At 41.0% G+C, this 27,118-nt stretch overlaps 2 protein-coding genes across 3 annotated transcripts in view; one reads left to right on the top strand and one right to left on the bottom strand.

Moving 5' to 3' along the window:
- Positions 1 to 2,141: 2,141 nt before the first annotated feature.
- On the top strand, positions 2,142 to 22,622 carry tmem184c (transmembrane protein 184C). The gene is made up of 10 exons (XM_084319232.1): positions 2,142 to 2,774; positions 4,407 to 4,537; positions 4,661 to 4,697; positions 6,134 to 6,339; positions 11,539 to 11,613; positions 13,202 to 13,295; positions 13,461 to 13,573; positions 14,551 to 14,650; positions 16,635 to 16,806; positions 19,990 to 22,622. Exons 1-10 carry the CDS (start codon positions 2,658 to 2,660, stop codon positions 20,280 to 20,282), a joined length of 1,338 nt encoding a protein of 445 aa, XP_084175358.1. The 5' UTR covers positions 2,142 to 2,657; the 3' UTR covers positions 20,283 to 22,622.
- A 63-nt stretch (positions 22,623 to 22,685) lies between these two features.
- The window catches only part of prmt9 (protein arginine methyltransferase 9), a 41,385-nt gene continuing 36,952 nt past the window's right edge, over positions 22,686 to 27,118 (bottom strand). For both annotated transcript variants that reach the window (XM_084318552.1, XM_084318553.1), the window contains one exon: positions 22,686 to 23,901. In XM_084318552.1, the coding sequence (XP_084174678.1) occupies positions 23,635 to 23,901 (267 nt within the window). In that variant the 3' untranslated portion in view covers positions 22,686 to 23,634. The remainder of the gene's footprint in view (positions 23,902 to 27,118) is intronic.

Genomic DNA, 27,118 nt, shown 5'->3' with positions numbered 1-27,118 from the left:
CCCCCCCCCCCCCCCCCCCCCCACCTCCAATGTACAGCCCTCACCCAACCCACCCAACCCCACCCCACCCAACCAACCTCCTCCAATGTACAGTTTCTATGCCAAATGTATATACACTCCTTTTCTGGACACTTTTGTATCACAAACAGTACTGTATTTGCAAATCTGATATGTCATAAATGTATAGATGTAGCAGTACTGTCTATCTGTATGTCATGTATGTCATATATGTTATGATGAACTGAAAATGGGGGACCCTGATGTAAACAAGTCGAAAGTCTTTCTCTGGTCTGCATCCCCTTAACAATTGTATGTATTGAGCTGTACTGTACTGTACCCATTCTGCAATCTGTTAATAAACTTTTCAATCAATCAATCAAAAACCCGGGGGTTGTTTCCTGGATCGACGGTAAAAAGTGCCGGGTCGTGTTAGACGGCTTTATCGGTTACGAGGAGGTGGATGTGGCCGCCTTGCTGATCCGTGATGAACTGCTTTCGCCGCTGGGAGCTGGGGCGGGTAGTGAGAGCGAGGGAGGTGTCGGTAGGGACGGGGATGGTAGTGACAGGGGAAGGGAGTCAGATGGTGAAAGTATGGAGGGGGGTGAGAGCGGGGGAGAAGGGTGGAGTAAGGTGGAGAAGAGGAGCAGGGACAGTGGGAAGGGGATAAAGAGGAAGAAGGGTAGGGGAGATAGCTCGAGTGGGTCAGAAGGCGAGGGTGTAGGTAATGGTGTTGCAGAAGTGATTCATATAGTGGTTAGGTTTGAGGGGAAGGGGGGAGTGCGGAAATTAGGATTTTTCGAGTTGCCCAAACTCATAGGTAAGCAATTAGGGGAGGTAAAGTATGCGAGAGTTTTGGAGGATGGGAATCTGGCCGTAGGGTGTGTTAGTGTGGATCAGGTGGAAAGGGCTAGGAAGATGAGGAGCATTGGAGGGGTGGGTATAATTAAGGTTGTGAGAGTAGGGGAGAAGAGGGAGGGGGGATGTAAGGGGGTGATAGCTGGGGTTTCGGTGGAGGTTAGCGTAGAGCAGCTGGTGGGAGAGTTGGGGAGAGATGTGCGTAATGGGAAAGTTAATGGTGCAGAAAGGATGAAGAGGGGGGCAGATAGGGTAGTGACGGAGACGGTTGTGATTAAGTTTGAAGGTGAGGTTGTTCCTAGTAAGGTGTATGTAGGGAGTGGGGTGTATAGGGTTAGGGAATTTGTTCAGAGTCCTCTGAGATGTTACAGGTGCCAGGAATTTGGTCATATAGCAGTTTCATGTAGGAAGGGACAGAGGTGTGCTAGGTGTGGCGGGGAGCATGACTATGGGAAGTGTGGAGAGGGAGTGAAGCTATGGTGTTGTAGTTGTGGAGGGGAGCATAGTGTAGCGTTTAGGGGATGTGAGGTGATGAAGAGGGAGGTAGTGGTTCAGAGTGTTAGAAGGGAGGGTAAGTTATCGTATGCAGAGGCGGCTAGGAGGGTAGGACAAGGAAGTCAAGTTAGGGTGCAGGGGTTTGTAGAAGGGCAGTTGGCAGAAAGGGTAGGGCAGGAGGATAGAGAGAGGGTGTGGGAGGAGAAATTGAGTATTGTGGGCTTCGTGGCAGGGGTAATTAATACTGCGGCAAAGATTGAGGGTAGAACAGATAGAACAAAGATGATTGTTAGGATAGCGGTTCAACATCTGGGTATGGAAGGTCTGACATTGGAGGAGGTGGTTAGGGAATTGAATAAGGGGGCAGCGGGTGACCAAGGTGTACAGAGTCAGGCAGCAGGGGGCAAGGAGTGTCTCGCAGAGGGGGGCTCAATTGGGAAGTAACAGCATTAGTTGCACTCAAGAAGGTGAGGGGAATTGGGTTTTGTAGGAGGTAAAGGATACCAGTAGATGGCGGCACATACCCTAACAAGTGGTCGGCCGCCGTTAAACCTCAATAAGAAGAAGAAGAAGAAGATTTCACCCGCTAGAATCAGGAATACTTGAATTACATTGCCATCTCGTGGCCAAAGGGGGGACTATGATAGTGGTAAACGAGAATGTAGATCAACCAAACTACCGTAGCCACAGAACACATAACATTGCAGGTCAGTTGAATGAAACTCGGCTCACAGATAGGCTATTTCACTTTTAGCAACCAATCAGATACATAGTAGGCGGGGCTAGTTGCGAAGTCAACAGGAAGTCTTTACTGAAGATGTTGACTTATTTTAAAACATTTAGCTACAAATGCGAGTTAACTCATTTATATTTTACTTGTTTTTATTATTTACGTTAAATAATTTATCCCCACTACCTATTTGTTCAGTTAACATTAAACTAGATCATTCCGGTAGTTTAGACGAGGGAACCAGCGTGGTGGAGTTATAATGGTTTGTTTACATGAATCAGCTGGCAAGCTAACGTCGCCTTATATATAACGTTAGTTAGCTAAAATTCGCTCGTCGTCCGCCAACTAATATATTTTCTGTAGATGATGTGCACATTATAAATACGTTAAAACGTGATCCTTGCTAAACTAATTAGCTACTATTCGTGTGTTATGTCAAACAACAGTGAGGTAGCTTAACATTAGCTACATAGCCGAATGCATCAAGCGTTAGCAAGGCTAACGTTAGGGAAGTGTGATTGCTGGTCAACTGACCTGCTGTGGCCAGATTAAAATACTTAAAACTGTCTTGATAAAGATGCCCTGTACCTGTGGGAATTGGAGAAGATGGATTCGACCTTTAGTCGCTTTGCTGTATATTTTGTTGCTATTAGTCGTCCTACCCCTATGCATTTGGGAGCTGCAGAAATCGAAGGTCAGTTTTGATTGATTGATTGAAAAGTTTATTAACAGATTGCAGAATGGGTACAGTACAGTACATCTCAATACATACAATTGTTAAGGGGATGCAGACCAGAGAAAGACTTTCGTCTTGTTTACACCAGGGTCCCCCATTTTCAATTTATCATAACATATATGACATACATGACATACAGATAGACAGTACTGCTACATCTATACATTTATGACATATCAGATTTGCAAATACAGTACTGTTTGTGATACAAAAGTGTCCAGAAAAGGAGTGTATATACATTTGGCGTAGAAACTGTACATTGGAGGAGGTTGGTGGGGTGGGGTTGGGTGGGTTGGGTGAGGGCTGTACATTGGAGGTGGGGGGGGGGGGGGGGGGGTTGGGTAGGGGACACACACACATTTTACACTGTACATTGGAATGTTGACAAAGCCTTACTTGGTCATTTACTGTACAACTAGGTTAGGACATTTGTAGGGGCCAGTTTCGAATTGCAGTCTCACGTAGGTGTTTTTTGAGAGTGTTTTTGAAGGTGGGTAGTGATTCACATTCCTTTACAGCTTTAGGCAGGGCGTTCCACATTGATGTGGCATAATTGCGAAACGTGTTTAGTCCCTTGTTTGAGCCGAATCTGGGTTTTACATGATTTGTGGAGCTCCCTCTGGTGTTGTGATCGTGGTATTCACTGACCTTTGGGAAGTATTTTGACATGTACATGGGTACCTTGGTCGCGTAGTGTATCTTGTAGACCAGGCCCATTGCAAGTTGCTGTACTCTGTCGTCTACTCTAAGCCATCCTAGGTTGTCAAAGTGGGCAGGGGTGAGGTGGGTTCTAGGAGTCAGGTCAAGTAGTAGTCTGACTAGCTTGTTTTGAGATGTTTGTAATTTGTTTTTTAGTGCCTTTGAGGTGCTTTGGTACCATGAGGTGCAAGCATAGTCGTAGTACCCTTGAATGAGTGCTCCTGCTAGAGTCTTCAGGGTATTCTTGTTTACCAGAGAGGAGATCCGGTACAAGAATCGCGTTCGTTGGTTGACTTTTTTTATTACATTGGATGCCATTTTGTCACAGGAAAGATTAGCCTCTAGGATGGAACCCAGGTAGGTAATTTCATCTTTCCTTGTGACAATATTGTCACCCACTGTAACCGAGAAGCCGTCAGTCTTGCTGAGTTTGTTATTTGAAACGAAGAGAATGGACTCTGTTTTGCCCATGTGTAATGATAGTTTGTTGTCGGCGAGCCATATGCAGATTTTGCCTAGTTCCGAGCTGAGGGCTTTTTCAACCTGTAACTTGTTCTTGTCAGAGACCAGCAGGGCTGAGTCGTCCGCAAACAGGAACAAGTTGCAGTCACAAGCTGACGACATGTCATTTGCATAAATTAGGAATAGTAGCGGTCCTAGTATGCTTCCTTGTGGAACACCACAGCTCACTGTGAGGGGGGGGGATAGGGTACCGTTTACTTCCACCATCTGTTCCCTCCCCTCCAGGTAGGATTGTATCCAGCTCACTGTTGAATGTTGAATGTTGAATGTTGCATTGTTGTGGGGAGGTCCAGCTGTTTTTTGGCTGCTATTTGACTTGCTTGGGACAACTACAAATAATTACTATTATTTCCGTGCAATGTCTTTCAGGTTACCACTCACAACAAAGCATGGTTCATCGCTGGGATATTTGTATTCATGACCATACCCATATCTTTATGGGGCATCCTACAGCATCTAGTGCACTACACTCAGCCTGAACTTCAGAAACCAATCATCAGGTAAGGGTCAACAGACCACTCTGGTGTGACACATATAATTGAAATCAGCTTTGAATATGAACAATAGCCTCATATAACTTGATTTGTTTGATTTATATTCTAATTATGCTTCTTCTTTTATAGGATATTATGGATGGTCCCGATCTACAGCTTGGACAGTGTGAGTAGCGTGCTAACAGAACCCTTGTGATACACACACATGTTGTGCACATGCACACACACACAGACAGACACGCACGTCTGGAAGTACTGAGAAGTCATGGGAGTCTATCTTAAATGGAGGAGCATGACTCATAATGACTGCTGAACCCTTCCCTTTAGACTGGTCATGGTTGTCATGGTAGCTTGGATGTCCACTGTCACTATTACAAGACCCCCATTCATCCTCTCTTCCACAGAATCACAGAAGAAAAAGAAAAGTAATAGTCACATACTAGATCATTATAATACGCATACTGTGACGTCCAACCTGAATGGCCTGTGCAGAGTCTACATGAAGAATTTACTGTGAATTGGAGACATAACGAAATACTGTGACACAAAATCTTTCGATACAAAAATATGTGTGCATCGTGTAGATGAATAAATAGCTTGTGGTATTTGCTCCAATTGGTTTTCCCCTAACACCTCATCTAATATCGGGCAACAGTGGCTCGGGAAGTAGAGGAGTCATCTCAGGGCTTGACATTAACTTTTTGATATTTTACTTGTCCGAAAGCGAAACTTACTTGTCCGAAATGTACTTGTGAAAATAAAGGCCTATTAAAAAATAAATAAAACCGACAAGAGATTTGGACAATTATTATGATTTAATAACTTAAACACAGTGTGTGTGGGGTATATACTGTATGATCAGTCCTCCAGCTCATCTTCACAGCTCATCTTCACTCCCCATCAGCACCAGCTCATCTTCCTCATCTCCCCTCTCTCTTGATGACCAGGGGTTAAACCCTGGTCTACGCCTATAGTTGTTATTGTGGTATAGTTGTTATTGCCATAAATAACACCATTCAAATAAATAATTGTATTTTTATTTTAAATAATTTCTTTTACCAATAGGCACATTAGATCAACAGGTAACAACAAAACAACCAACTTTTATTAAACATTCTGATATTTTCACGGGTCTCGTGCTACTGTCGGTGTCAACTAAGCGAGCACTCAGAAGACGCTCGCCGTTTGTCCAGAAAGTAATATTGACGTACAGAGATTGAGAGTTTCCAGTGTGACACTGTGAGACAGGCACTTTCTGATCAGATAGAATAACGTTACTATTCGTTTAGGGAATATATATATATATATATATATATATATATATATATATATATATATATATATATATTATTATTATTTTACTTGTCCAGTCGGACAAGTTAAATTGTATTATGCTTGTCCGACCATTTTTTTTACTTGTCCCGGACAATAGGACAAGCCTTAATGTCAAGCCCTGCATCTGGTAATCCAGAGCAAGACACTTAACCCCTAAGGTATATCACTTACGGAACCAAACCGTGACCTCAAAGTGGTATCGTTACATCCTTTAGCATCCAACCAAATGGGATGCATGTCTTATGTCTTTCCCTTTATATCTCGCAGTGGATCGCGTTGAAATATCCCACCATAGCGATCTACGTGGACACGTGCAGAGAGTGCTACGAGGCCTACGTCATCTACAACTTCATGATCTTCCTGCTCAACTACCTGGGGAACCAGTACCCCAGCCTGGTGCGGATGCTCGAGGTCCAGGACCAGCAGAAACACCTGCCCCCTCTCTGCTGCTGCCCTCCCTGGCCTATGGGAGAGTGAGTTCCACCCCCAGGGTGTTTTTTCTTTTTTTTAATAAGTGTTTTATGCAAAGCACCTCTATAATTGTCAATGTCACTCATTTGTTTGTTCGTTCAGTAATAGAGGCCTGACACGGAATGTTTGTGTAGTTTTCTTCTTCTTACCAACCTGTAACCATTGGTAACCACTTTCAAAAGAAAATGCCTAATTTATGTGCAGCGGTACAGTAGGTAGAACAAAATAACATTACTATTGTGACTCGTTTATTGCATATTGCAGGATACAAAGGTATGTTTTTGTTGATATATTTCTCATATAAACACATACTAAAGACATTCTCTCTTCAAAATCCCATTCTCTCAACATATTTCTAGATTTATATATTTCTTCTTGTGCTTGCAGAATTAAATACAGTAGATAATGTAACAACTCAGATATAATGCAATTTTGCAGTTGTCTTTGTTTTTATAACAAAGAAACAGAGTTTTTGTGAGACAATACTAGTTCTTACAATGCAATTAGTCTTCCAGTTGAAGGAATCCTTGTTTTTCAATGTGTATATAATGTAAATATCTGCATTATAATGTAAATATATCGGTGGGTGACAGCATCTACTCAGACGGATCTATAGATCTTAAAAGTAGCCGGCAGCCAGTGTGTGTTTCCACGGTAGAGAGCAGCAAGCAGGGTGTGTGAGTGCCAAGGTCGTTGTCGGCCGAGTTGTTCAACAGAGGAGATAACAGGCCGCTGGTGGGGAAGGTTTGGTCAGAGCTATGGGGAGAGTTCGACATCGATAGAAGGGGGCGGTTAGTGTGTCAAAGACTAGACTGCTGTTGCCATGGTAGCGTGTCCCTTAGTAATGAGAAGAGGGGGCGTGGCCCCGTTGCTAGGGAAAACCCGTTATGAGCCATGAGTTTTTGTTAGATTGAGACACAACGCACAATCGAGCAGACACGCTGATCAGAGACTTTGAGATCCCTCCTCACCCTCGCTGGGTGGGGGAGGGGAATATGCCACATCATCGCTAGCTTCGGCTAACAGGCGAGGTTTTGGCCGACGACGAGGCCCAGAACCATTGGACTAATAGCATAAGAGACGGTGGAGAAGAATGAATTAAGACTGTTCAAGGACATTACAGAATTGGTTACATCTGGTACGAAGCTATGTTTATGAAAATAAACATCAGGAAAGAGATCATGTTACAGTGTCGTTTCTTCTGACTATGGATGTACTAACAGGGGTTGATACAGTGTGAGACAGCTAATGAGATATCCAAGTAAAATGACACAACGCGGAGGCCAGTCATGGAACAGCAGGTGATGAGTGGATTAAATGATTAAAGGCTAGAAACACTGTTATCTTACACGGTGGTAACCAAGAAAATTATAAAAGAAGGAAGGGTCCTCATGCCACTGTGTAGCGCGTGAAACTAGTGTGGAAACCTTCAGTTGGCCCGACATCGAGTTGAATGGGATCGCCATTTAATCGTCATTTAAACAGGACGTTATTACCTCGGATGTCAGAATCATCTGCAATTTCTGCATTGTTAACCTGTTCCACACAATGTGAAAATCCGCCTAAAATATATACCTAGGTAAATGGAATTTTGCTCCACTTCTACAAGGGCTATTTGCATATTCTTGGTATCTAGGTACATCTATGGACCACAGGGAATGTATTCACAGTGTCAGAAATATTGTGTCTATTACTAGGCTTGCTTAAATTGTGATGAAACAAAGGAGAATATGAATTATGATTTTTCTTTGCATCTTTGACAGTGAATAACACCATGATAATAATGACCAAACTTAAAAAACTGCCACTGATCTCGTTCAGTACCCTCTTGAGATCATGTGTACAAAAAATATAAGGAAATTAATAAAGGGAAGATGATTAAACCGAAGGTTCTGTAGATAATACTGAATTCTCCCATCCGGACCAATGCAATTTGAAATATTATTATAGAATATGATGCTTATACATTACCTTATTATAGCCAATTCGCACATTTATATATATATACATATATTATCTTTCAAATGCCGAGTTCAATTTGGATTTAGTATCACCAGGCATGCATAAGAACAGATAATGAAATCTACTGTAATCTAGTGTACTTTTAAATTTTCCCCACAGTGCAACCGTTTTGAAAATAATTTCAGATCTAATTGTTCCTACATGCTAACAATAGGGAGGAGAAACTAACTGCGTTTCAATATTTGTCAAAAACTTTACCTTTTGTGGCTTATCGCGAATCATAACAGTTATTGATATGATTCATTCAGAACGCTGAACTTTGAACCCCCATAGTATCTGACAGGAAGTGTAGTTCGGAAAAATTCCAACGCTGGCCGACAGCTATGCATGTCTACAAAATGGCCGCAAAAAGACTACAATTCCCATGGTTCAAAATGTCCATTTCCGTAAAAAAAAAAAAATCGCAAAAAATATGCAACACTCTGAAAAATATTGATTTATGACCATATGTCGTTTTTTGGATCGGTACCGACCCCGTGGGGTGGAACAGGTTTTAACTAGCTATATTGATATTGGTTGATGTATACTTCTTCAGACAAAGGTCTCCCATGTTTTAGTCTATTCATTGGGCCTCATTTATCAAGTACAATGTACAACATTGTTGGCAGACAGCTAAATATACACTCAAAATAATTTGATTATAACCTAGGAAACAGTCGCATGAATATTTCGTGTTTTAAGTCAATTGTGCCACATAATATTTTACACATACCGGTACATACATATTGAAAAAAAAATAGGCCTTTTAGTCCCATACTTAAGATATTCATATGATTTTGTCAACTCATCAAATAGTGTAATAGTAATAAGTATGACTTAATAGTTATTATAATTGCAATGATGTGAAAATAACCCATTTTCAGTTCTCAGAGACGAATAAATCTTTTTGACCAATACATATGTTTGAATAATATTGCGATGTACTTATTATTTTCCAGCTGTCATTATTGGCAGCAAGAGCAGCTGCCGATAGCATTGCAATTTACCCACTATAAGGATACATTTAAATAATGTGATAATACTGCACTCTTTCACAACTATAAAGACTCTGGAAGAGAAATACATCAGATTTTTATAGAATAAATTTAGTCGACAAATAGACTATGATTGAGACAGCTTCCTGTTCTATTTTTGTGGTTGGTGCACACGTGTGTCTCATAGACATTGAGATGAAACAAACCACAAAGTGCAGATTTTTCTAAAAGCTTTTAGAAGCTGAAGGACGCCTTCATTGACACTCGCCAGCATCAAATGAGCCCCAGTCAGGCAACCTCAGTAATTGGTTAACATATCTTGTCTGTAGCTGATTAAGACCAGAGGGGCTTTATATGGGGAACATTGTGTTCTCGTTTAAGAGAAGAATGCACTCGCCTGAAGAACATTATCTGTATTAGTTTACTCTACATTTTAGAATGCTGTGCTGTTGCAATTATTTTAATTTTTTTTGCAACATCTTGCACACAGATATCATAGAATCTAAGAAAAACAAAGCAACTGACTCAATTAGAGCCTGATATTATCAGCCAGGTTTCTACATGGTATCTGCATGTATTTAGCCATCCTTTAGGGGCTCTAGTGGGGTCATTTTAGAAGCTAGTGTCTTCTGCAAAAGTATCAAGTATCATATGAAGCTAGACATCTTGAGGAATCTGAAGAATACCAGCCATGTCATGCTAGCTCACCAGCAAGGTTATATATTACTCCACATTTTATTTGAAATGTTATTTAGTTTGTTCAACTGTAAAATACTGTACATATCTTTGTCACAACTATTTGATAATCAAATGTGAGGGATCCTTGCTAAAATGTGTGTCAATATCAGCTGCTATATCCATATTAAGATTATTTTACTCCCAAATATTGGTATCTGCATTTGCCCTAAAAATCCAATATTTGTCTAGATTCAGTATTACAACGTCACATTATCACCCCTTGTCATGACGCATTTCTTGCCATTATGCCAACGTTTCACACTCAATGCATCCTTAAGTTAGCAAGCTAGGAATTTAAATCCACAAATGCAATACATATTAGTACTAGGGCTGCAACGATTAGTCGACATAATCGACGACGTCGGTTATAAAAAATCGTCGACGAGAAATTGTTGCGTCGATTAGTCATTAAAAAAAAAAATAATAATTATTTAATTTTTTTTTTTTTTTTTTTTTTTTTTTTTGTGCACTACCTATCTTTGTGAGAGTGGCTTCTCAGGGTTCCAGACAACATCATAACATGATGATCCCATAGTAAATTTTGGACATTGAAAACATTGTTCCCCTGCAGGAGATGATGATCAGACTAGACACACAATACATTACACACGCACTCCTCTCACTCACACACAGCGATCAGAGTAAGACACACACATACACACTCCTCTCACTCACACACAGCGATCAGAGTAAGACACACACACATACACACTCCTCTCACTCACACACAGCGATCAGAGTAAGACACACACACATTCACACTCCTCTCTCTCACACACAGCGATCAGAGTAAGACACACACACATTCACACTCCTCTCACTCACACACAGCGATCAGAGTAAGACACACACACATACACAAATTACACAGTACACACCTCTCACTCACACAGCGATCAGAGTAAGACACACACACAAATGACACAGTACACACACTCCTCTCACTCACACAGCGATCAGAGTAAGACACACACACATACACACACACACGGACTCCTCTCACACACAGCAAACAAAAGTTATTTAAAGTACACTTCCACTTTAATTTGTATTATTTAATTTATTTATCTTGTTATGAGTGATTGCTGTATTGTTCTTCAAATACATTTTCATTTAAAGTGGCTTAAAGATCCAAATTCAAATGTTTCATGAGTCATTATTTTAATTTGCTATGGGATCATCATGTTATGATGTTGTTGTTTGGTCCTGACAAGAGTCTCAAAGTCTGGGGTGATGGTAGACAAGCAACTCTGAGGTCATGCTCAATGTCCAATCTGTCTTCAGCTGGACCAGAGCTGAGAAGCCACTTTCACAAAGATAGGTAATATAAAAAAAAAAAAAAATTGTTGTTTACATTGGTTTTCGATTAGTCGACTAATCGAAAAAATAATCGGCAGATTAGTCGACTACCAAATTAGTCATTAGTTGCAGCCCTAATTAGTACTACATTATACTTTTCTATTGCAGGGTATTGCTGTTGAGATGCAAGCTGGGAGTGCTGCAGTACACCGTTGTGAGACCGGTCACCACAGTCATTGCCTTGTAAGTGTGTCTGCCCTTTGTTTAGTCTCATGGATGGTGCTGCTTGATGATAGGTTAGAATCAAAATCACTGTTTTTCTTTTGCCAGGTACAAGGAGTGTGTGAGTAATTTGACATGGTGAAATTTGCAAAGACTGTGGCATATTGTACTGTACACGGCACGCAGCGAGGACGCAAAAAGTCTGTCACAAGTTCGTAGATGCCAATTGTAGGATAGTGAATATCATGACCATCTTACTATGTCAACTGAGTCCGGTTAATACGATTTATTAGCCAGACCGAAGAGTGCTTCCGCGTTCGAGTTTTGCGCTCTGATTGGCCAGGTCATGTGACATGTGTGCCAATCGTGGGACAGCAAGTTCTGCGCCTATTTCCGGGTCTAACAGCCTGCAAACTCTAAGACAAACTCTAACCTTAACCGACTTCGAACGAGCGCCTAAGCCTAACCAGTGTAGAAACTTGCGGTCCCACGATTGGGCGTACATGTCGCATGACCAGAAATGACCTGGCCAATCAGAAACGTGGAAACACTCTTCGGCTGCCCAAAGTATTCAGGCATAGGGGACACATGGGTGAGGGGAGGAGGTGAGCTCTGGATATCCTCCACAGTTCATACATACTAACTATCACGTAACTAGCACACATGGTACAGTGGCATACTGGACCTCACATAATAGTGTTACATTTAGACAGCAGACTAAGCAATGCATACACACAGAAATTATTGTTTGCGTACAGAAATATATATTCCATGTCAATATGTTTAACGTCAGAAGCAGTATTGGAGTACATTATCAGGACATTTTACATAGTCAATTAGGGTTAGGTAATAATACATTTTTATAAAATAAAAATAATATTGCGATAAAATTACTCATGATATTCTGTCATCTAAATTAATCATAACAACCACATAGTATCACTCAAAATTAGATATCATAAGATAAGATATTCCTTTATTGATCCCCTTGGGGAAATTCAGGCATCATAGCAGCATGGGGGATGGGAAGGGGGGGGGGGGGGTACAGGTAGTAAAAACAACACAAGCAGTGTAAACAAATAAGTCAATATAATTTACTATCTAACTGAAATATACAGTATTCACAGTGTCACATAAGGTGCAGTATGCATAAGGTAGTGTTATAATTTACTGTCTAACTAACTGAAATATACAGAATTCACAGTATTCACATAAGGTGCAGTATTCACATAAGGTGTAGTATGCATAAGGTAGTGTTATTGTTCTCCTTGGGTTCCTATTAGTTGTAGTTGGATATTCAATATTTGCAGTGATGTTATTTGAGTTTTGGTTTGATATCACACTTTACATTATCATTACCATTACATTATCAATGCAATGAACAGCAATCTGATAATTTATCTTGTGTGTGTTGTATACGTGAACAGATATCATGATATACACTATATTTATATCTGAAACAATTCCAGATTATTATCGTGATGCAGATGATTATCGTGATGTGAATTTCTTTCATATCACCCAGCCTCAACTCGGATGACTCTTTATAGTTTATCAATCACTGTATGATGTTTGCCATGTACATGGACCTTCTGGTTCTCTCTCCTAGGATCTGTCAGCTGTGTGGGGTGTATGATGAAGGCAACTTCAGCTCAACTAATGCGTGGACCTATTTGGTGATCTTCAACAATATGTCCCAACTGGTAATTATGTTACTGGTTTTTACAATGCTCTTAATGCAGAGGATGTATCTGGCAGCTCTGCCCTCTTTTCTTGATCCTCCAATCTTGATCATTTTGAACCTCCAATTAAGATGATTTATCTGAATATTCAACATCTCTTTCTTTCTCTCTTCTATATAAACCCAGTTTGCCATGTACTGTCTAGTGCTGTTCTACAAAGCCCTGCGAGAGGAGCTTGGTCCAATCAGACCGGTGGGCAAGTTCCTGTGTGTCAAACTGGTGGTGTTCGTCTCTTTCTGGTAAAGGCTCTTTATGTGTTCAAAACTGACAAAGGTTTATTGTTTCAGGTTTACTGAACAAAGATTATTGTGCCGCATGCCATGTTGCTCTCATTTCGTCTTGTGTTGTAAATGCAGTGCACCCTTCCTTCACAGTGGTGCGCTCCCCCCCCGCCCCCCCCCCCAGCCCAAACAGTAGTTTCAGTTTGTGTTGAGAGAGAGGAGGGAGCCACTGCGTGTTCCTCCAGTTATTTTGCAACATCTTTGGTAACTTGTAAAACATAGCAGAAAGGCAGCCTTTGGTCTAGAAGAAAGGTAAAACAAATTCAGTCATCCTATAATGTTCTCAAATCAATGAGTAATTGTGTTTAATAATCGTAATTATGATTTTTGCCATAATCAAGCAGCCCTAGTCTTTTTATAGCAGTTCTGTTGTGACTTTCATGACCACACCACTCTCATATCTGGATATTTGAAAACAGGTGTATATAATATTTAAATAATAATTTCTGGAATTGCATTTATGTAACTTGTCAGTATGCTGGCAGCTGGTGGGTGTGATTATATATATATATATATATATATATATATATATATATATATATATATATAAATATTCAGAAGGACTTGTTTCGATATTGAGTGTAGTGATACCTTATGTAGGTATGGGAAGTCACATGTCGCAATACAAAATTGATGTTCATCATATTGGACTGCTGGGTGATAAACGGTGATCAAATTAACAGTAATTTTCAATCAACATAAGAAATCTGACTAACTATTTACATTTTATCATTAGACAACAAACTTGTCCATCATGATTAACCAAAAAAAGAGAACAGCTACGATATGATGACACAGAGGGATGATAATCGATAAATATATTGCCCAGTGCTAGTGGATGTGGACAGATATTGAGTCATAAGATCCCTGTGTTGACTACAGTGCTGATGATTGATTGCTTTCCACTTTCTGAATCCTCTCACTGTCTTTCTCAGGCAAGCTGTGTTCATTGCTTTCCTGGTGAAGGTGGGGGTGATATCAGAGAAACACACGTGGGACTGGGACAGTGTGGAAGCTGTGGCTACTGGCTTACAGGTAGAGACCAAAAATATCACCTCCTCTTGGTTGATTAATCAATGCAAGTGCCAATCACAATGATCTCCATTTTAATACATGTGTGTTAAGTCATTATCTATCACTGAATGATGTAACACAATGTTGAATGAGCCTATGGCCCACTGATGAAAGCCCTTGCCTACGCAGCATTACCAAGTATTATGAACTGGTGATGATCTGATCTGTGGTGACATTCTCGGGAAAAGATCTTGCTTAAAATATGTAAATAAAGTGCTAATCGACCACAGGGAAAAAGGTACATAAGTAATTTATTTATTGTATTGAAAGTGTACAATGTGTACATATTACAAATAAGTATATATATTATGTAATCCTAATATTACTGTGTGTATTAGGGTGGGTGGGTGGCTTAGTGTAGTGGGGAGAGCACTTACCTGTTACTGTTGGACTCCAGTTTGCGGCGTTTGTTATTTTGAAAATCTTTGGTAACATGTAGTAGAAGGTGAGAGAAAGGCAGCCTTTGGTCGAGAAGAAAGGTAAAACAAATTCAGTTGTTGTGATGTTCTCAAATCAATGAGATTTTCAAAGCGGATGTTGAGGAATAGTTATATGGAATAGCCAACAACTTAAGTATTGCGAATGTCATTCACATCATTTACATTTATTTATAAACAAAATTAACCATTTGGTTGCCGAAAACGTAGAACTACATTTCTGTCGCCCGATCGTTGAGTGCCGGAAACGTAGATCTAAGTTTTTCTCACGGTATTTCTTTTATTCGCTATTGCCATTCATAATTCAGCGGGGCACCTTGTGCATGCTGTACTGAATGTGTCTGAGCTGGCAGATGGTCTTATACCGCCCTCTAAGGCCATTATTGCACCCCGTTAGAAACGGATTACCGGTAGTTTCTTTTCTCTACCGAGCTGCGGCGTGGGGGCGGGTCCTAAACACTCCGGCAAAACACACGCTTGTAGGGATGGTTTGGCGCGCCGGTCTAAACTACATTGCATGCTTGCATGACGAAGGATAATAATTATGATCTAACGTTGATTTCAGGAAGATCCGATAATCGGACAAAAAATGACTGTTTATTGAATTACACAAAAACACAGTTTTCGCAGTCTTTTCCCTGGAATGACTCGGAAGCAACCAAACTATATTCATATTCAAAACGGAAATGTACGGATGAAAAAATAATCAGTTTTTTGCACATTGACCAGAAGCGACTCACTGAGACTCAACAGCGTTATTAGACCCATAGCTATACTATAAAATATAGGTTTAGCTCTACAAACTACAAATACGTTTACATGGGGTTAATGGACGGCAAGGAAGGGGTCACTTCCCGGAAGGGGTGTGGCACTCAATGTGTTAAACACTGTGAACTAGACTCAACAACTACTATTAGTAGTTAATAATTACTATTAATAGTACTACTATTATTTATTATTTATATACATACAGAACTGCTCCACATGGTTTTTAATATATCATGCTTTAAGTACTGTAGTTTTAATGTAGTTGGTGTTTTTTTATATAGTGGTCTTTTTATTGTAGTTTTAAAAATGTTTTTATATAGTGGTGAGTGCCTATGTATTGTGACTGTCTGTTTGTCTTTCAACCACTGCACAAATGAAGTTCCGAAAGGAAAATAAAGTAATTTGGCTTCCCACGATTATGAAAACAAGATAATTGAGATAAAAAAAACTCAGATTTAGTCTTGTAAATGCAACGCACCCTTCCTTCACAACGGTGTGCCCCCCCCCCCCCCCCCAAGTCCAAACAGTAGTTTCAGCTTGTGTAGAGGGAGGAGAGAGCCATGGCGCGTTTCTCCAGTTATTTTAAAATGTCTTCGGTAACTTGTAGAAGATGACAGAAAGGCAGCCTTTGAAGAAAGGTAAAATAAATTCAGTTGTTGTCATATGATATTCTCAAATCAATGAGTAATCGTGTTTAATAATTTCAATATCAATCAAAATAATTGTCCTCTTGCCTTCAGGATTTTATCATCTGCGTAGAGATGTTCCTAGCAGCCATCGCCCACCACTACAGCTTCACTTACAAGCCATACATCCAGGAGGCTGAGGAGGGCTCCTGCTTCGACTCCTTCATGGCCATGTGGGACATTTCTGACGTCAGGGCAGACATCTCCGAACAGGTCCGCAACGTCGGTGAGTGCCATTCGGAGACTTGTAGTCTATATCAGTGTTTCTCAACTGATGGGTCGCGACCCAAAAGTGGGTCGCAGGGCCATTTTGAGTGTGTCGCGGATGTGTGTGTAATTTTTTTTTCTTTTTTATATATATATATATTTTTTTACTACCTATCTTTGTGAAAGTGGCTTCTCAGCTCTGGTCCAGCTGAAGACAAAGCAGAGGAACAGATTGGACATTGAGCATGACCTCAGAGTTGCTTTGTCCCATCACCCCAGACTTTGAGACTCTTGTCAGGAGAAAACAACATCCCCAGTTATCCCATTAGTTCCCTGGGGTGTTAAGCTAAGAAGAAGGATATATTGTTTATTATTATTATTTTATTTCATTGGGTTTTTAGCCCTAGTTGCACTTTTGTTGCAACCCCCGTTATCCCATTAGTTCCCCCAAACTTAGGTCTGTTATGTTGACACTTTCTCCGCCAATAACGTCATACAACGGGTTTCAAGTTCATGCGAATTCTGCCAGATCACGGCGTACAACGTTATTCTGATCATATTTCATATTTTCGCCATGGTATTCATATTTCACTCACGGAGCCTTGTGGGATGCTGGGGGACTCGGCACAACTCTGCAACGCTTCAATACTGCCACCTGGTGGATGATCGGCGAGTTGCCAAACCGGAAGTGGACGGTTGGGTCTCGGTGCGTCTCCGAAATCCGTCCGGCCACTCGCTTATCGTTGCGGGACTCAAGACACACGTCCATGTGTAGCGATCGCTGCCATAACTCAATAATCGACATGATTTGGGCGTGTATTAGTATTATACAAACCGTAAATGGATCGCCTCGATCCCCATCACATAACTGTAGGGCTGTCTTAAATACTTCGAAGCTTCGTTCGATGGCACAAGCTTTGAACATAAAAAAAAACGCGAAGTTAAAAAAAAAATGTCAATAATTTTTTACTTCGGTGGGTGGGTGAGTGAGTGAGTGAGTGAGTGCCATTGGGTGGGGCCGGGGGACAAATACACTGGAGGAAAGTAACCCAGCTCAGCACTGCCCAAATTATATCATCACTATTGCCTGTTTGAAGGATATCATCCTCAAACACATATACACCTACATGCCTTGTAGAATTCCACACATAAGAAAGAAAGATACTGGGATGAATAAACAAAATAGGAAATAAAATGTAGAAATGCATGCAATACATAAATAAATATGAATCTCCATATATGAAATAGAACATTTAGATAAGGTGCTACTGAGATGTTTTGGTGAGTTCTTTGTTTTTTTGTGGAAGTAGCCCTTCTTAAAAATGCATGAACATTCACTGATAATTGGTCTGTAGTGGAGTCTACAAGGTCTACATTGCCGGACCATGTAGAATCCGGACCTTGTAGACTGACATAATTCTGTGCATAGTTTAGTCTACACGGGCCATATTTCAAATAATCAAAATCTTACTTCATTCATCTTAAACATTCTTGATTTGGGGGATTGGTAGTTCCCATGAAACACCTAACTAAACTGCAGGCCAAAGTCAAAGCAAGGCTTAGCTTTCTGTATAGGAACCGTTCCTCCTTCATTAGATCTGCTAAACTCACCCTGGTCCAGATGACTGTCCTGCCGCTATTTGATTTTAGCGATGTAATCTACCGCTTGGCCCGTAAAGGTGATCTAGAGCGCTTAGATATCCTATATCACTCCGCCATTCGCTTCGCTACCAATGCCCCCTACAGGACCCACCACTGCGAGCTATACTCCCTAGTAAACTGGCCCTCCCTGGAGATAAGACGCAACATCCACTGGCTGGCCTTTGTATATAAAACACTTCTAGGCCGTAATCCCCCTTACTATACTCGCCTAGTCCACCCTGGTACACTCCCAAATTACCACACCCGGTCAGCCACACATATCCTGGTAAACGCCCCCCATGCCAACTCCTCACAAGGCCGTTCCTCCTTTCAGTACGCAGCAACTGATAGCTGGAACACACTACAAAAAACCTTAAATATGGAAACGTTTATTTCAATTAGATTGTTTAAGGAAACTTTTAACAAACTCCCTAGAGCACTCATGTAGATGTTTCTCCATGTGCTAACACCATGCTGCCACTACGGCACTTCCTGTTAAGCGATTGCGCCGATCGGCCACCAGATGGCGCTCCTGAACCGCCAGAGAGCTCAGTGGGTCCTCCTGGTGGATCTCAGGCCAGCGGAAGGGACATATGAATCCGATCCCAGATTTTTTAAATATTGATATTAAAGACGCTGTAAGGCGTCTTCGGCAACTTGAGAGGAATGACGTGTTTAGGCGTTTCCCGGCACCCAAAGTGTTAATAATGTTCCTTTGTGTTTTATTTTTATTTATTTTATTTTATCCCCCATCCCCTTTCCCCTAGGGGGCTTTTTACCCCCAAATAGGCCGTTATTGAAAATAAGAACTTGTTCTTAATTAACCTGCCTATTCAAATAAAGGTTTGATGATGATGATGATGATGATGATGATGATGATGATGATGAAATCTGAAGTTGTTCAAACGACAACAGCGATCCACCTTGAATTAAATCACACAGCCGAGTGAAAGGGGCTACTTAATTAATTAATCCAATCCACTTTATTTATAGAGCACATTTAAAAACGACAACATTTACCAAAGTGCTGTACAAGTCTCACAACATAAGATACAAAATAAATAAATAAAAATTATTAGATTTTTTTTTTTTTTTTTTTAAGCTTCGAATTAAAATCGAAGCTCGGCCCCGAAGCTTCGATTGCCAAAAAAAGCTTCGAAGGTCAGCCCTAGTTCTATTGAAGATGTGGATTTTCTTAGGTATCCACTAATATAAACAGGTATCTCACTAGTGAGAAAGGGACAATTATATAAAATATATCATAAAAGGAAAGGTGGGAAGCCACTTTAATGCAAAAGTTAAATGTTTTGTTTGCTCATATAGCACATTAAAATTACAGTATATCTTAGCTCAAGATGCGGTCGACACAGGCGACACATTTCAAGCTCCACCTCTTCCTCTGCCACCTTTCCTTTATTGATCTTAAAATTGGCAAATGAAATGTCAGTTTCCACGTACATTCTGAATTGGTTAAATTGACAGTGAATTGACCTGAGCCCTGGCTATTCATAGCTAGCTGGTGTGTTTTCTAAACACAAGCATATCTTCTTCTCACAACCAGGGAGAACCGTTATGGGTCGTCCAAGTAAGGCCTACTTTGGCGAGGCGCAGGATGACGAGGAGCGATCCGGCTTACTCCACGCGGGCTCCCAAGATGCCCTGGCCACCGAGACCTCGTCTAACCCCGAGTCTCCCAAGGGACGGTACCAGGGCCTGGGCAAGACCCTCACGCCTCACTCCCGGTCGGCCCCCGCCGGACTCAGCTCTGTCCCCTGGGAGGACGAGGCCGGACCCCAAGAGGCCCAAGAAGACACCAAAGAACCAACGGAAGATGATCTCATTGTCATCACCTAGCGTTGGCATCATGGCCAATGGGCAAAACTCGGTTGGGCAGGAACCAAGTATGGCCTGGCCATTTCCCCTCCAGACATTCCTTTACTAACCCAACAAGACCAAAATAAATCTAGTGAACAAAGCAAAAAAAAAAAGCACTGAGTGGTGGTAGACATTCACTCACAAATGCAAGTACAGATGGACCTCTCTGTCAGTGACGGCTCAAAGAATGTCCATTAGGGATCGCTAAGAGAGTTCTCGCAACACTACATGACCATCAATCTTTGTTAAACTACTAGCACAGTGCCTGTGGCAAATGTGCATGGCCATTCGGAACGCGTGCCCATGTGGAGCCGGCCGATTGCTTGGTTCCTGGTATTTCGCATTGTATCAGCATCGTTGGGTGGTTGGGGTGGAGAGGAGAGAGAACAAGTGGTATTGTCAAGAACTGCTCATCCGATCAACTTCACACTTCAAACTTCACACAAGGTCCTCAGAAATACACGTGCAGAGTTTTGAAGTTAATCAGATGATGGTTCTCAAGATATACAAAGGACAGTTATACAGACCGATTACTTCCTTTATAGTAAAAATGTTTTGTTGTACGACAGTTATGGTTAAGTTCACCTGAATTCTATTTTGTATTAATTGTGATTGGATAAGACTTTGAGGCATGTTTCATTGATTAAGCCTAGTCAGACTAACTTACGTAAACAAAAAGGTTCAAGATTAGGTTTAATCTATGTATGTAATTAGTTTATGGCCATGTTGTGGGGCTGGGAGGTAAAGTACAGTCGGGTCCATAAATATTTGGACATTGACACAAATTGGCTCTGTACGCAATGGACTTGAAATTAAACAATCAAGATGTGCTTTAAGTGCAGACTACATCAAAATCAGGTGAACAGTACATCTACATGTGCACCCCCCTTTTTAAGGGACCAAAAGTAATTGGACAAACTAACAACCATAAATAAAGTGGTCACTTTTAATACTTGGTTGCAAATCCGTTGCAATTAATGACGTCTGGAACCCATAGCCATCACCAGACACAGGGTTTCGTCCCTGGTGATGCTCTGCCAGGCCTCTACTGCAAATGTCTTCAGTTCCTGTTTGTTCTTGGGACATTTTCCCTTCACTTTTGTCTTCAGCAAGTGAAATACATGCTTAATTGGAATCAGGTCAGGTGATTGACATGGTCACTGCATAACATTCCACTTCTTAAAAAACTCTTTGGTTGCTTTTGCAGTGCTTTGGGTTATTATCCATCTGCACTGTGAAGTGCCGTCCAATGAGTTCTGAAGCATTGGGCTGAATATGAGCAGATAATTATTGAGGGAATTACACACACCTGGCCATGGAACAGCCAATTGTCCTTTACTTTTGGTTGGTATATGTAAAGGAGGCACATATAGAAATTCCTACATTTAAAGTCTGCATTTAAACACATCTTGATTGTTTAATTTAAAATCCATTGTGGTGGTGTAGAGCCCAAATGATAAATTGTGTTGATGTACAACTATTTATGGACTTGACTGTATATTGTCTTAGTATAGTATACTGGCATAGATCCATACATTTTTTTATAGGATTTTCTAAAAGATCATTAAAACAATACAGCAGTGCAAAGGAAATTGGATGAGAATAGAACATTACTGCAAAGCCTGTGTTTGGAGATAAATGCATTTCTGTTTGACTATTGTACCTATAATATCATAGCTCACAGCGTGTGGTGAAAGGGTTGACGCCGTAAGCATTGAGCCCGCCATTTACACAACGTTAGCACAGACTACGACCAGGACATGTTTGCAACTCTCTGGTGTTAATGCTTTACCTGTATACAGCTCACTCAACATCAAATCAGTCCGTTCTGACATGCCTTGTTCTTCTATGTGCCATGGAGCTGGTCAATTCACTACATCTACTGAAGTCAAGTCGTATTCCCTAAAGTAATCAATCTCCTTTGATAGGAAGATTCTTGTCATGTGAATGTCTTTCCTCCAGTGCAGTCCATTAGGCTGGAGAGCAATGTACCACCAACTAAGGGCCATTTACTAAGGGTTGTTCGATTTTCTCCATTGTTTTAAGTTTATCACCGATTCCCACCCCATTTTGACTGACATAATTGTCTTGCCACGGATATTGATCAGATATGTCTACAGTAGAGTAGCAAGTCTCTTGGCGTCAACATTTACATTTCTTACCATATCAGCAGTATATTCTGCTGCATGTGCAGCTGTATGTTGCATTGCCTTATCCGACGTTTGTCAAACATATTCAATGCGAGTGATTTTATCACATGTGACTGCACCTTCATGTCTCTAGACATTCAGCATCTTCCAATAAAGGAGATTCACTACATCTAAGCAGCTTCTATTTTTTCCCTTACTTTCGTTAGGAATTTGTTACGGATTACATGTTCAGAATGTTGTTTATTGTTGACCATGTTGATCATAGTTACAAAAATCAACCGTAATCAAGGGACTTGTGATAGAGAATGTCTAAGGCATAATGAAATATGACCATACAACAAACATTTACAAATACAACTCGGGTCCAAAAGATATGAGGTTAGATGCTTTAGGCTTCATGGTCTTATAGGCCAGTCAGGATTCCCAACTTCCAGGACATTATACATTTAAGTTGTGCAGCAAACTATCCAATCTCAAAAACGGGAATGCCAGTTACCGGGAATTCAAAGAGTAGTATTCTTAAATCAAAATTGAGAAAATGTAATTTCAAAATATCTTGTAAAAACACAATTCCCGATTGCACTAATGACTTCCCATGTTTCATTCAAAAACACATTTACGTTATGCATTATTTAAGTTATGCATTACATTTTCTTTTTCTAAAACAAGTGCATAACCATAACTTCCTTAAATTATTTTCATAAGACTTGAGCACCGTAATTTAATACAATGGCACAACATTTAAAAAAAAATATGGTGGTATGGTGATGTTGCAGCACAAAATATAGGGTATAGTACTAGCATGGTCTTGTGGTTACTTTCTTCTTGATAGTTGTACAAATGCTGATTTGTACAGACTTTGATGGAGAATATTTTCGGAACTATCCAAAATCTCCCACAACAATCCCTTCCATTTCCAAAATGTTCATGCATTTCCCAGGATAGGAAAACTACTCTTAAAATTCCCGTGTTCTGAGGATGCATGGCAATCCTGCTGTTAGCCATTCACTATGGATTCAAGGCATTCAACTTGACACGCTTAGAGCCCATAGCAAGTAGAAACTAGGCTAACATACACTTTAATACATCAACTCATTAAAGTATATACACTAAAACAATCAATACTGACAGACCGCCACATAACGTCAAGTTGACATGCTCGTTCAGTCCCCGATGACGAGTTAAGAAGTGGACGTGGTAAAGTCTGGCGCGGCGGCGGGCTCGGGCTGGTTCTCTATACGAGCAGACATGGAGATGCTGCTCTTCTGCAGCTGCACGGCCAGGCAGACCCAGTCCCCAGCCTTCACCTCCAGGTGCTGGTGCAGCACCACGGCCGCCTGCTTCCAGTGGGAGTTCTGGCTCAGGGTGCTGACGCTGATGTCTCCATCCAGGTAGATCTGGTACCAGAAGGGGACGGCAGTCAGCCTGCCCGAGGAGGTGGCCTGCACCTGGGGAATGGAGATCAAGGCTTTAAACGGTTGTCCCATCCATCCACAGAACAGTTTCTTAAAGATGGGGGGGGGGGGGTGTATATATATATTAGGAATGTCCGATATCAGGGGCGTAGCTGGGGGGGGGGGGGTAGCTTAGGATGATTCCAAGGGCCCAGCACGGGGGGGGGCCCCAATTTTTTTTTTTTTTTTTTTTTACTAGACATCACTCAGGTGTATTATTGATGCTCTCATTGATACTATGTTTGTTTCTGAAGTGTGTGTGTGTGTGTGATATATATAGAGAGAGAGGGGGGGCTTTGGTAGACTATTGCATTGGTCCATTCATTGAAGATGAACGCAATGCGACATCCTTTACTAGGCTCACCCACCAACAGTGCAGGTGCTGAACTGCTGATCCAAATGTATAGGTAAAAACCATATTATGCGTTTATCAATAAAAAAATGGCCAAAAATCTTTTTCGCTTACGCGCGCTCGCATTCACTGGGGGCCTACAAATACATTCTTTCATGGGGCCCAGAATCTGGAGCTACACCCCTGTCCGATATTATCGGCCGATATTTGCATTGAAATGTGATATCGGAAATTATCGTTATCGGTTTTCATTTAATTTAAATTTTTTTACATTTATTTAACCTTTATTTACCCAGGCAAGCAAGTAAGAACACATTCAGATTTTTTTTATTGGCAAAAGTATGCATAATGTTGTGTTAATTCCACGACAAGAGATATGTAATGTTAATTACCTGAAATTATTCCGTTTTTTGGGGGGGGAAACCCTGCATATATCGGTATCGGTTGATATCGGTATCGGAAATGAAGAGTTGGACAATATCGGTATAGGTAAAAAAAAAAGCCAATATCGAGCATCCTTAATATATATATATATATACACTGGAGGAGTCTAGACAGTCATCTTATTGGTGGACAGCAAGTTGTTAGCATGTCGAGGCAACAGGAACATTTGCTAACTGCAAAGGTCACATGGCTAGTGATACTGTCCAATATAAAAAAAAATACATTTGCATGTCCTTTTCTTTTTTTTAATACCATGTTATGGAAAATGGGTTTAGCCTCAAACGTTATTTAAATGCTGGGGACATATTTACAGTCTGATTGAACATTTTATTAACAGATTGCAGAATGGGTACAATACAGTACAGCTCAATACACACAGTTAAGGGGATGCAGACCAGAGAAAGACTTTCGTCTTGTTTACATCAGGGTCCCCCATTTTCAATTCATCATAACATATGACATACATGACATACAGATAGACAGTACTGCTACATCTATACATTTATGACATACCAGATTTACAAATACAGTACTGTTTGATACAAAAAGCGTCTAAAAAAAGTACCGGTATATACATTTGACGTAGAAACTGTACATTGGAGGAGGTTGGGTAGGTCGGTTGGGGGGGTTGGGTAGGCGGGGTGGGGGAAACTATATTGGAATATCGACGAAACCTTACTTGGTCCCAAGAAGAGGGTCTCGTGTATTATTGGGTTAGGACATTTACTGTACATTGGAGGGGGTTGGGTTAGGACATTTACAGGGGCCAGTTTCGAATTGCAGTCTCACGTAGGTGCTCTTTGAGTGGTTTTGAAAGTGGGTAGTGATTCACATTCCTTTACCACTTTGGGTAGGGCGTTCCACATTGATGTGGCATAATTGCGAAACGTGTTTAGTCCCTTGTTTGAGCCAAATCTGGGTTTAACATGATTTGTGGAGCTCCCTCTGGTGTTGTGGTTGTGGTATTCACTGACCGTTGGGAAGTATTTCGACATGTACATGGGTACCTGTGTGGTGTAGTGTATCTTGTAGACCAGGCCCATTGCAAGTTGCTGTACTCTAAGCCAGTGATTCCCAACCTGGGGTCCGCGGACCCCTTGGGGGTCCGCCAGGGGGCGCAGGGGGTCCGCCAGACCACAGATGATGAGGTATTTTTTTTTTTTTTCAGAGAAATATTTAATTAGCTGAAGAGACATCAGGCGTCTAAGCACCCAGAAACCGTTGGGAAGGATCCGGACTTTTTTCGGAGGAAAGAACAGTCTCTCAAGGCGAACAAGCCTGTTGATGTTAGAGTAGCGTGGAGCAGGGGTGGCAGTGATTTACAGAAGGCTACCGAAGCCTCCTTTGAGTGTTCGCTTTTAATTGCAAAAGCAAAGAAACCGCACAATATTGGCGAGCAGCTCATCAAACCAGCCTGCATCAAAACGGTTTAGAAACTGTGCGGCCCACAGGTGGCGGATAAACTAAAATCAGTACCACTCTTGAACAATGTAGTGAAAGACCGAATTGATAAGATGTCAAGTGATTGCGAGCAGCAGCTGTCAGAAAAGCTTAGAAAGGGTCCATTTGCCATACAACTTGATGAAACTACAACTGTCGCAGACGAGGCTGTGCTCGTTGTTTATGTGCAATATATCGAAAATGAGGATCTGAAGCAGGACATTCTCATGTCAGTCAACCTTACTACCACCACTCGAGGTGAGGATATTTTTACTGCAGTGGATTCTTACTTCATTCAACATAAATGCAAACCGTTCACCATTAGGGCCTGATTTGAGAGGATGAATACAGGATTTGAATATTGGCCAAAATTTTGAAATACATATGGTGCAAGATTAGATTTGTTGATTGAAGGCACAAGTCAAAGAGCATAGTGGGTCTAATTATGATGCATATGCCTGTGTATAAGCAGTTTGTTATTAAAATGACAAAAAAAAGGTATTAAACCCAGCTAGGACAGATTCTCTCTGCTACTGATTGGAATTTCCTGTCTCATATTTAGTTTAATTTGTTGCATTGATTTGTTCCATAAATGCAAACCGTTCACCATTAGGGCCCGATTTGAGAGGATGAATACAGCATTTGAATATTGGCCAAACATTTTGAAATGCATATGGTGCAAGATGAGATTTGTTGATTGAAGGCACAAGTCAAAGAAGCATAGTGGGTCTAATTGTGATGCATATGCCTGTGTATAAGCAGTTTGTTATTAAAATGAAAAAAAAATTAAGTATTTTATGGTATCTTATTAGGAGGGGGTCCGCGAATTTCATCAGAGATGTTTGGGGGTCCCTGGGGGGAAAAAGGTTGGGAACCACTGCTCTAAGCCATCCTAGGTAGTCAAAGTGAGCAGGGTGGGTTCTAGGAGTAAGGTCAAGTAGTAGTCTGACCAGTTTGTTTTGTGATGTTTGTAAT

This window comes from Notolepis coatsorum, assembly GCF_963971535.1.
Source record: "Notolepis coatsorum genome assembly, chromosome: 7".
NCBI classification, from domain to species: domain Eukaryota; kingdom Metazoa; phylum Chordata; class Actinopteri; order Aulopiformes; family Paralepididae; genus Notolepis; species Notolepis coatsorum.
This window is presented reverse-complemented; position numbering and strand designations above follow the sequence as displayed.

Bases quoted from the DNA above. Each gene is read 5' to 3' on its own strand.
- tmem184c (XM_084319232.1), top strand. From the start codon at position 2,658: ATGCCCTGTACCTGTGGGAATTGGAGAAGATGGATTCGACCTTTAGTC. The intron at 4,538-4,660 runs GTAAGGGTCAAC...CTTCTTTTATAG, and splicing joins CTTCAGAAACCAATCATCAG to GATATTATGGATGGTCCCGA. The intron at 6,340-11,538 runs GTGAGTTCCACC...TTTCTATTGCAG, and splicing joins CCTCCCTGGCCTATGGGAGA to GGTATTGCTGTTGAGATGCA.